Source organism: Hypomesus nipponensis, chromosome 4 (assembly GCF_054491055.1).
Source record: "Hypomesus nipponensis isolate SF chromosome 4, ASM5449105v1, whole genome shotgun sequence".
In the NCBI taxonomy this organism is placed as follows: domain Eukaryota; kingdom Metazoa; phylum Chordata; class Actinopteri; order Osmeriformes; family Osmeridae; genus Hypomesus; species Hypomesus nipponensis.
Window position 1 is genome coordinate 4,835,001 of NC_140364.1, and position 11,227 is coordinate 4,846,227.

An 11,227-nucleotide genomic window follows, 5' to 3' on the forward strand; every position below is an offset into this window, starting at 1 on the left:
TGATGAGATTACGACAGGGTGAACCTGTAGGCCTTGGTGACTCGCGTTGGGCCGTATGCTCCAACACGCACACGCACACCCCACCCCCACACACACACACACACCAGCCCTCCCCTCCTGGATGGATGTGACCTGTAACCTCAGCCTTGACTCCTGACACCGTCAGGCGCTTTTGAAGCTTGATCGATTGTAAAAAAAGAGAAAAGAACGAAGGAAAGAATAGAAAGTGACATGAGACGTTTCGAGGCGACGGAATATCTTTAAGGCTCATTCTCTTTATCCCCCCACCCCCACCCCCACCCCCCCCCCAGGTGGCTGCGAGGTGGACCTGGCGCGCTTCTTCCAGCTCATCAACGACATGGGCGGCATGCAGCAGGTGATGGACCTGAAGAAGTGGAGTCGCCTGGCCGACCTGCTGCGCATCCCCAAGTCGGCCCAGGACCGGCTGGCCAAGCTGCAGGAGGCCTACCTGCAGTACCTGCTCTCCTACGACTCCCTGAGCCCCGACGACAGGCTGCGGCTGCAGGCCGACGTGCTGCGGGAGAAGGAGGCCCTGGAGCGCCGCCGCGGCCCCCTGGAGGGCCACTCGGACCCCCAGGGGCCGGCGGGCCTGGCGCTGGGCCTGCCGCGCTACGAGCCCAAGAACGGGCTGGCCGGCGGGGTGCTGGGGGCCGCCGTGGGCGCCGGCCACCACCACCACCACCACCACCACCGCAGCAACGGCGTGTGCGGCAACGGCGGGCGGCCCAAGGAGCTGGACGGCGGGCCGCAGGGGAAGGTGGGACGCCGGAGGCTGTTTGCTCAGGAAAAACGCAAGGAGGAGAGAGAGAGGGGGGAGGAGGGCGAGGAGGAGGAAGACGAGGAGGAAGTGGAGGAGGAGGAGGAAGAAGAGCGCGGGGTTCTCTCTGACCAGCACAAGTGTATTTATAAGGTGAGGCTTCCGGAATCTTCCGGGAATCATGTGCTCGACGAAATAGCGCGTGGGTATTTAGTCTCTCAGAAACGGAACATCTGTGCTCGCTGCTCTGCTGCGAACCTGCGAGCCCCGCTAGGCTGTTGTCTGAGCCGTTCCCTCACAGCATGCACTTGTCCTCGCGTCACACCAGATATTAAGTATCATATTCGCCGCTTGTGAAAGACCATAATGACGGTGCTTAAGCAGCCTGCATTGTACCCAGGTAGTAAAACCAGGAAGTGCTGGGAGATTAAAGTTGTTACACCAAATTGTTGTCCTCTGAAGCAACAGTTGTGGCACTGGTGTGAATTAAATCCTAGAGAGCATGTATGGCTTTATAAAAATAACACCAATAATCGTTCACGTCAAGAAAAATGCCATCGCTCGGTGTACGTGCACCATGCATTGTGTAGTTACCATAGGTACAGTGGTAGCCTGGCTGGCTGCAGTGTTGTGCTTGGAATGTAGGTCAGGTCTGTGAAACCAGCCCACAGGCCTGCCTCCTCACTGCCGTCTGCCTCCGCCTGTGTTCTCCCTGTCCATCACATGGCCGCCCCCAGCCGCCTGGCACACACACACACACACACGCATGCACACACTCGCACGATGAACTTGCAGAGGGTTCAGCTAAGACGTCCGTGCACAAGCCCAACACTGGAACCCAAACTACGTACTGAATATGACATAGTAGGGGGAGCTCCTGTGTTATTTCGAATCATTTCCCCCCCCCCCCCCCCCCCCCACGCCGCAGGATCCCTTTTAGACACGCACGCACACACACGCGCTCCATAGTCGTCCGGTCTGGATCCTATTTGCCTCAGTCCTCTTTGTGTAACCGGATCCCCTTCCTCCAGACAGGGGCCAGTGTGACCCAGGTGGCCCCATGCTGAGAGAGAGAGGGAGGGAGGGGGGGGGGCCAGCAGCCCTTTACTCCTCCCACTTAGAGAGAGAGGGAGAGAGAGGGAGGAGAGGAGAGGGAGGAGAGGAGAGAGAGGGAGGAGAGGAGAGGGAGGAGAGGAGAGGGAGGGAGGAGAGGGAGAAGGAGAGGACAGGGGAAGAGGAGAGAGAGGGAGGAGAGGAGAGGGAGAAGGAGAAGTGGAGAGAGAGGGAGGAGAGGAGAGGGAGACGGAGAAGAAGAGAGAGAGGGAGGAGAGAGAGGGGGAAGAGGAGAGAGAGGGAGGGAGGCCAGCAGCCCTTTACTCCTCCCACTTGGAGAGAGAGAGAGGAGAGGAGAGGAGAGAGAGGAGAGGAGAGGAGAGGAGAGGAGAGGGAGGAGGGGAGAGGAGAGGGAGAAGGAGAAAGGGAGGAGAGGGAGGGAGAAGGAGAGAGGGAGAAGGAGAGGGGGAGAAGGAGAGGGGGGAGGGAGAGACACTGAGGAGCCTGTCAGTAAACCTTGGAGCGCAAGGGGGCGGTGCAGGCAGATTTATGGCCGACTCTTCAAAGCACCGGCAGAGGGGTCCTCGTGAGGTTGCACGGGGGGAGGGGGGGGGGGGGGACATGCGCCGGGCTGTAAGATGAGGGGAAAGGAGGCGGAGTAAAATGGACACACACACACACACACACACACACACACACACAGAAGCAAGCCAGCACTCCTGCACACTGTGTAAGCTCACTCACACAGATGACCTGTTTCAGCAGACTGACGGGCTGTTCAGACACAGTGGCACATTTGCGCATATATGCTATATTTTCCTTTTTTACTCTCTTTCTCACACACACACACACTCATTCACACGTAAACACATGCTCAGGTCAGCTTCTGGAAAGCCCATCTGTGACAGTGTGTAGTATTTCAGCACCCATGTGTCTGTGGTGAAATCCGTCCTTTTCCCAGGATGACGTGACTGTGTGTTCACGTGCATGGTAGCTCACAGGTGCCTTGTGGTCCCCCCCCCCCCCCCCCCTTGTGCGTTCCAGGGGAAATCAGTGTCGCTGACCAACTTCTTCAGGATAGCCAGAAACACCATGACCATGTGCTTTAACAAGGAGCCTGGGGCCAGCGAGGTCGAGGTAAGAACAGACCCCCCTCCCTCCCTCTGCCCCCCTCCCCCCACCTCCCTCAACCCCCCCTCCCTTTACACCCGCTCCCCCTCCAATTTATTACCATCGATTTTGCCTGTGCTATTGTAAGTGGCTTGTGATCAATCAGAAATCAGTATGTGTGTTGTGTACTCCCCCCTCAACAAAAAAAAAACCCAACCTGTTCTTAACCTTTTAAAATCATTCTTTCCCTCCATCCCCATCTCCTCCCCTCCACCCCCACCCCCCCTTTCTTTTCCCCCCTCCCAGCAAGAGTACTGGAGGATAGTGGAGGAGCGCGACTGCCACGTGGCAGTGCATTATGGGAAAGTGGACACGAGTACGCATGGGAGCGGCTTCCCTGTGGGAAAGTCGGAGCCATTTTCAAAGTAAGACGCCCCCCCCCCCCCCCCCTCTCCTCCCTCAGACAGGCCCCCCCATCTCACCTACCGTCACAGCGTCCGACCACATCGGGAATCTAAAGTCACAGCATGATGCTGGTGCACGTACCTGACCTGCCTTCACGGTTATTTCCATTTGGGCGTCGTCGGGACGCCGACCAATGACTGACCCGACTGACTGTAAACGTTAGAGATAAGCAGAGGCCGCTTTGACGAGCCGCTGCCGCACAGGACCGGTGTGCGTGCTTTAACCCTGCTGCTGTTGTCCTCTTTCCCCAGACACGGATGGAACCTCACTGTCCTTCCCAACAACTCTGGATCCATTCTGAGGCATCTAGGTGCTGTACCCGGTAAGCCCGCATCAGCCGATATTTCCGAGTTTGCGTTTGAGACATCCCTTTTCTTTGTGAAAGGAAAATGACTTCATCGAGCTGGAATGCATACCGAGATTAGGACTGGAAACGATTAAGAGCCCACGTTATTACGAGTCATACGGTGATGTGTGCTAATAGCTTCAACCACAACCATTGTTTAAATTTGTTTTATGTAATGACGGTTTCTCTCTGTCTCTCTCTCCTCCTTGTCCTCTAGGGGTGACCATTCCATGGCTGAACATCGGAATGGTCTTTTCTACCTCATGCTGGTCTCGAGACCAAAATCGCCTTCCATACATTGATTACTTACACACTGGTGCTGACTGCATTTGGTAGGTACCATGGAGCCCCCCCCCCCTCCCCCTTTTAGACCCTCACAGGCACCCTTACGCACGCACGGCAAGCAGCAGCTGTGATGTCACGCCACATGCCTCGCGTACACACACAAACAGACACACTTAGTCATTTCGCAGACGCTCTTATCCAGAGCGACGTACACACGCGCGCACGCACACACACACACACTCGAACCACACGCAGTCGCACACACGCCTGTGACTTGTTGTGAAGGTTGTTCTGTTTAATCTCTGCATTAGCCCCAGTTGAGTGTTGCGTGATAGAATGACAGGGTCCCAGGGGGGCTGGGCAGAGGCCGCACACTGGCCCCTCCCTCCCCTCACCCCCCCTCCCTCCACCTACGGGTGGGGCCAGGTGAGTATACGTGTGGGTGGGCAGGTATCCAGGATAAGGCAAGTTGTCATGCATAATCTCCAGCATTCACACCTGTGTCGTGTGTCCGTGAAGGGAGTGGGAATGCACCAGGGTTAGGGTTTTGATCGTTGGTTTCGAGTCTGACCTTGACATGAAAACGAGTCGTCGTCGTCGATTTGTAAGGATAAATCAATCCGATGTCAAATCGTTCAAACATCCACTGAGGGGAAAAGAGGCCCTTTTGTGAGTCACTGAAAGGACGGTGAGGTTCTCTGAAGGTTCTCTGAAGGTTGCTACGAGGTGGCCCGCCCCAGGAAGTTGGGTCCTCTCTCTCACCCCCTGTTCACAGACCAAAACAAGGCCGAGTGAGGCGTGAGCCTACCCAGGTCTTGGATCTGTGAACCGGGATCAGGGGCACATGGGAGGGGCCGACTTCTCTGGAGCTCGTATCGTCCTTCACAAAGGCTGCAGGAGCAGCATGGGCCGCCGCAGGCGCCCTCTGGTGGCGGGTTTACGTAACAGCAGCCTCTTTCTGGGCAGGGCTGACTAATCACAAAAATGCAAAACACAGTACCAATTGCAACGGACAATCCAACCCTTGCCCCCCCCCCTTCTCTCTCTCTAACCCTAGCGGAGAGAGAGAGAGTGAGAAAAAGAGCACGGAAGTGAGAGAGAGAGCGCGGAAGAGAGAGAGCGCGGAAGAGAGAGAGAGAGAGCGCGGAAGAGAGAGAGAGAGAGAGAGAGAGAGAGAGAGAGAGCGCGGAAGAGACAACTCGCGAGAGAGTTGCAGTCCACTGCTGAGCTCCCATATAGACATCTGCTTAACGACACAGGGTCTGCTTAACGATGCAGGGTTCGCACACACATGCAGGAGTGTAACTGGTGTGGTGCTCCCGCAGGTATTCCATCCCTGCTGAGGAGAAGAGTAAGCTCGACAAGGTGGTGCACAGGCTGCTGCAGGCCAACGGCACCCCCGGCCTAGAGATGCTGGAGAGGAACATCATGGTGAGGCTTCCGGCCCTGTCCTGTGTGTGTGATGTCGGATCTGTCTGGGGGCGTGAGGGGGGGATTGCTGTCGCGTGTGTCTGCGTCTGTCCCGGCGGTCTCCTTTCTCCACCGTCTTCACCCCGCCTGGTGTGTGCCCCCCCCCCCCCCCCCTCCCTCCCTCCAGATCTCTCCGGAGCTGCTGTGTCGTGAGGGCATCAAGGTGCAGCGTACGGTGCAGCAGAGCGGCCAGTTCGTGGTGTGCTTCCCGGGGACCTTCGTGTCCAAGGTGTGCTGCGGCTACAGCGTGTCAGAGACGGTGCCCTTCGCCACCCCCCAGTGGATGAACCTGGGATACCAGGCTGCTAAGGTAGCTCTCTCTGTCTGTCTCTCTGTCTGTCTGTCTGTCTGTCTATCTCTCCCCCACCCCCTTCAGTCAGACACAGTCTCTGTCTCTCTCTCTCTCTCCCCCACCCCCTTCAGTCAGACACAGTCTCTGTCTCTCTCTCTCTCCCCCACCCCCTTCAGTCAGACACAGTCTCTCTCTCTCTCTCTCCCCCACCCCCTTCAGTCAGACACAGTCTCTCTCTCTCTCTCCCCCACCCCCTTCAGTCAGACACAGTCTCTCTCTCTCTCTCTCCCCCACCCCCTTCAGTCAGACACAGTCTCTGTCTCTCTCTCTCTCCCCCACCCCCTTCAGTCAGACACAGTCTCTCTCTCTCTCTCCCCCACCCCCTTCAGTCAGACACAGTCTCTCTCTCTCTCTCTCTCTCCCCCACCCCCTTCAGTCAGACACAGTCTCTCTCTCTCTCTCCCCCACCCCCTTCAGTCAGACACAGTCTCTCTCTCTCTCTCCCCCACCCCCTTCAGTCAGACACAGTCTCTCTCTCTCTCTCTCTCTCTCTCTCCCCCACCCCCTTCAGTCAGACACAGTCTCTCTCTCTCTCTCCCCCACCCCCTTCAGTCAGACACAGTCTCTGTCTGGACCGGAGGCCACGAAACACAGACCACAAAGCAAGAACTGCCGGTCTCAAAGTATGCCCTTGTCCAGCATGTTGACGCAGAGAGATGAGCCTCAGGAGTTGTTTTGCTAATAAGTGCCAGCAGTCACCGTCCAAGTCAGTGCCCGTGGGGTGGGTTCTGGATGAGCTGGATTCACCTGACTGACAAGGACTGGAGTGCCTGCCGTGTCCTCAGTAGAATGTATCTCAGCTGAGGGCTTTGGGGGTTCCATCTCTTATCGTAGCCGTTTGTGAATTTGACCGGTGTCTGGGACAACTGAGCGTTTTGAGGGCTCTTTTGTTAAATATCAACCCGTCTCTCTCTCTCTCTCTCTCTCTCTCTCTCTCTCTCTCTCTCTCTCTCTCTCTCTCTCTCTCTCTCTCTCTCTCTCTACCTCCCTCTCTCTCTTTCCCTTCCTCCCTCAATCTCTCCCCCCCTCCTCTTTGTTCCCTTTCCCCAGGATTTGAAGTTTCGTCACATAGCCAAACCCTTCTCCATGGAGAAGCTTCTGTACCAGATCGCCACGGCCGAGTCCAAGCGTGACAACGGCGTCCTCCTGACCGCCATCTCCGCCCTCCTCCAAGACCTCAGGTACGGCAGCCATGGCAACGACCCCCCGCCCATCCAGACATCAAAGGGGTTGGCTGAGGGCGGCCGGTGTGCTCTAACGGCAGGCTTTATTGTGGAACGGGGCTCGCGGGAGGGGGAGGGGGACGCGTTGCCATAGCATCGCGATCAAAGACGCCCATCGGTTGCGCCGCCTTCAAAGGGTCTCCAAGGAGACGGGCAGGCCTGTTCCAGGAAGCGGCTTGGTCTAGTGGATACTCACTTGATTGCGTCCTCATTGTTGCGCCGTGTTCTAGCATTGTGGTGCCAAATTCAGTTGGAAGTGTATCATGTATAGGTGGTGTAGCACAGAAAATCCAGTTTTGTATTCAGTTTCTATTGAAGGATGTCAGGGTCAGATGGCTGAGCGGTTAGGGAGTCGGGATATTAATCAGAAGGTTGTTGGTTCGATTCCCTGCTGTGTCAAAGGATGTTGTGTCCTTGGGCAAGGCACTTCACCCTACTTGCCTCAGGGAGAATGTCCCTGTACTTACTGTAAGTCGCTCTGGATAAGAGTGTCTGCTAAATGACTAAATGCAAATGTAAGGGGATGTGCTTTTGCGTCCAATGAGAAACATCAGTGTTAATGGCTCCCTCTCTTGCAACATGGACCATCATCCTTTTAGTCTAGTCATCCAATAGGAAGGTACCTTTTGCTCGACAGTCTCCCTAACCCTATGCCCCTCCCCCCTCCCCGTCCAATAGGGACATAGAGATAAAACAGCGGAAGGAGCTGTTTAAGGCAGGGCTAAAGTCCTCCGCCCGCTACGGTTCCCACGACAACAACCAGGCGTTCGGCGACAGCAGGAAGAAGCCGCGCAAGTGGCCGGCGCTGGAGTCATCAGAGCGCCGCTGCCAGATCTGCCTTCACCTGTGTTACCTGTCCATGGTGAGGAGGGGGGTATGGAGAGGGGGGGGGTTACCTGTCCATGGTGAGGAGGGGGGCATGGAGAGGGTGGGGTTACCTGTCCATGGTGAGGAGGGGGGCATGGAGAGGGGGGGGGTTACCTGTCCATGGTGAGGAGGGGGGCATGGAGAGGGTGGGGTTACCTGTCCATGGTGAGGAGGGGGGCATGGAGAGGGGGGGGTTACCTGTCCATGGTGAGGAGGGGAGAGTGGGGGGGGTTGGGGGTTACCTGTCCATGGTGAGGAGGGGGGCATGGAGAGGGGGGGGGGGGGGTTACTTGTCCATGGTGAGGAGGGGGGCATGGAGGGGGGGGGGGTGTAGAAGTGTCTGTAGGGGGGGGCGGGGGGGGGGGTTCTGAAGAGTCCCTATGTATCTACTTGTTGTTACTATACATATATCGGTTTAGTTTCATGGTACTTAATAACCTTAATGTAAAGTGTGTCTGAAGGCGTTCTGTCGCTGTCGCCCCCTGCAGGTGGTCCAGGAGAATGAGAACGTCGTGTTCTGTTTGGAATGCGCCCTGCGCTACGTGGAGAAACAGTCCTGCAGAGGCCTCAAGATGATGTACCGCTATGACGAGGTGTGTGCGTGGGTGCGTGTGTGCGCGTGCAGGCTAGCTGTTGGTGGGCCTCGATGTCTGTACCTGTTGGTTTCCAAAACAGGAGGTGTGATGCTTTTTGTCAAACAGGAGGCTCGGTTGGGTGTTACGTATAGTACTGTGTCCTGTGTGTAAAGTAAATGCGTCAGCGGTGTATCCAAGTCTTGGAGTCCATCCTCATCACGTGTTGTTTGTCCCGCGCAGGAGCAGATCAACAGCCTGGTGAGCCAGGTGTGTGGGAAGGCCGTGGTGAAGAAGGGGGCCGTCCTGGAGGCGTGTAACGGGGGCAGCCCCGTCAAGCCGGGCCCCAAGCGCGGCCCCCGCAAGCGGGCCACGGTGGAGGTGTCCCTGTCCCGCATCTCGCCCGCCCACCTCGCCAAGAGCTCCGCCACGGCCGCCGCCATGTCCTGAGGGGGGGACGGGGACGTCCGAGGTCCTCGTGCCCCTCTTCCCCCCCCCAACCCCTCCCCTTTTTTACTTTCGAGAATCACTAAAGCCCTCTTTTCTTTGTCTTTTTTTTATACAAATTGATTTGAAGCTTTTAATGCCCCCTCCCCCCCCCCACACACACACAGACATGTAGACGTCCCCAAAAATGATCTCCCCGTCCCTTTTCACACCCACCCCCCTTAGTATGGCAACCTTGTTTTTAAGAGCAAGCTGTCTTTTTTGCACTAGCGCGAAAGAAGTTCTTTTTCTTTTCTCCCAGCTTTGTCGAGGTTCCTTTTGTTTTGTTTGTGGTTTGCTGGTTTCGAAGTTGTCCTTAGCATTAAGTGAGAGGTTCACAGGTACAAGTGACGCCCCCACCCCCCCGTACTTCACCTGACAAACCATCACCTGACACCCCCCCCCCCATTTCTGAATAGGTCAATTTGGTGACCTGTCAGATGTCTGACTCCGCCCCTTAGACTGCATTCTCTCATCCCTTTCCTCACCGCGTCACGTTGAACTGTGAACCCAAGGAGGAACAAGAGGAGCGGTCTTTTGCTCGTTTTTGGATTGAACCAACACGAGTAGCACCCAAAGTCTGACTGTCCTCATGCAGGTCCTGGTCGTAAAGGGGGAGGTGATCCCAGGTGAAACTTGAAAGACAGATGTTGTTTTTTGGCTGATTTATTTTATTTGGATTTTAGCTGTCATTTTAGTTTTAATTGTAATGTTTTTTGGGGGGGGCGAAAGTCTTCTGTCTTTTTTACTTGTTCCTCAATCTTTCTTTCCCTTGGTGGACATGAGGCAGGCAGGGCGACGTCAGTTTGACCCCAAAAAGGAGGCCGCCGCTGGTCTCTCACTTCCTGGTTGTATGGAGGGATCCCTCTTTTGCTAGCGAGTGAAAACTGTGCCTAATACTTAGCAAGGAGATCCATTGTTTTTGGTGCTGTTGGTTATTATTACTGTATAACAATACAAAAGAAAATATGGGGGGCGCACCGGCTACCAGTCGACATGCCCCCTCCCACAGGTCGGGGAAGCTCTTAGGCCTCTCTCCGGTTCTAGATGTGCAATCGTGTTAACATTCCATTCTTCCAGTCCTCTTGTTTCAGCTGTACCAGTAAACATTAATTATTATATATTATTATTATTATTATTTTGTGTTTTTGATTTGTTTAGTTTTCTTGTTCTGATGTGCGTAGAGCCACTAGTCAAAGAGTGTAAAATGTGAAATATGAAAATCCAAGTTTTTTTTTTTTTCTTTCTCCTTTGCTTTCTGCTTTTTCCCTTTTCCAAATGTTTAATGAGTGATTTAGCAGAACGTTCTGACACAAACAACATCAACTTTTGTACATAATCCTGTAAATGTCTTTAAATACTTGAGCCTTGTTTTCTGGGGTGAAGGAAGGAAGGAAGAGAGAGGAAGGTTGGGGAGGGGAGTGCTCGATGAAGAAAAAGCCTTACACTTCAATTTCTTCATCCGTGTAAGTTTGATGCTTACAGGGTCGCTCTGGTCCCGTGTATAAAGTTTTAAGTGCTGCTTATATCACTAAGAAAGAGGATAGGGAGTAGCGACGCCCCCCCGCCCCTTTTTTTTTTTTTTTTTTTTTAGTTTTGTTTGTTTAGCTTTACTTTTTTAAAGAAAAGGGAAAAATATGTTCACAAAAAAATTCTGGGTTTTTACATTTTCATTACTGAAAATTCAACAATGTAGTAGCTACTCATGTTGCACTGAGCTTGCCAGTGGTGACTGTCAAGGAAAATCCTATAATCCAGTTTGTTGGTTGTCGTCCCTTGCAGAAGACTGAACTGTTTTAGGAGTATTTAAGGAAATGCCAAGTCGGGTGTTTTCAACAAAAAAAAACTAAAAAACTAAAAACATGGTTGTCAAGTTTTTATGGCCTTACAATGTAATCTATTCAGACAGGATTTCTTTTCTTTTTTTTGCAGTTTGATTTTTTTTTCTTTTTTTTCTACAGTCTAAACTATTTGCTCAAAGTCTGGTCTCTGGCGGGTTAATTTATTAGCGCAGCGTTTTAGCCTTTCCCTACACTTGGAAGGCATTTCATGTTGGTTATATTGACTGTTTTTTACTTTTGCAGTTTGTACTTAAGGTTTAATAAAAACGTATGGACAATTCCCTGTCTTTTGTTTTGTTTTGTTTGTGTGCAGTTGATTTAGCCGTTTTGGGAGTATGTTTTTGTAACTCAGAAACTAAATGGATGCATATCACCAAAC

General features: G+C 53.8%; 1 protein-coding gene across 1 annotated transcript in view; it reads left to right on the forward strand.

Moving 5' to 3' along the window:
* The window catches only part of jarid2b (jumonji and AT-rich interaction domain containing 2b), a 91,013-nt gene extending 79,885 nt beyond the window's left edge, over positions 1 to 11,128 (forward strand). Inside the window, 11 exon segments of the mRNA XM_084695859.1 lie at positions 312 to 931; positions 2,876 to 2,968; positions 3,248 to 3,366; positions 3,658 to 3,728; positions 3,970 to 4,084; positions 5,363 to 5,468; positions 5,635 to 5,817; positions 6,910 to 7,040; positions 7,761 to 7,944; positions 8,438 to 8,542; positions 8,765 to 11,128. Of these exon segments, the coding sequence (XP_084551985.1) occupies positions 312 to 931; positions 2,876 to 2,968; positions 3,248 to 3,366; positions 3,658 to 3,728; positions 3,970 to 4,084; positions 5,363 to 5,468; positions 5,635 to 5,817; positions 6,910 to 7,040; positions 7,761 to 7,944; positions 8,438 to 8,542; positions 8,765 to 8,971 (1,934 nt within the window). The 3' untranslated portion in view covers positions 8,972 to 11,128.
* Positions 11,129 to 11,227: the final 99 nt, after the last annotated feature.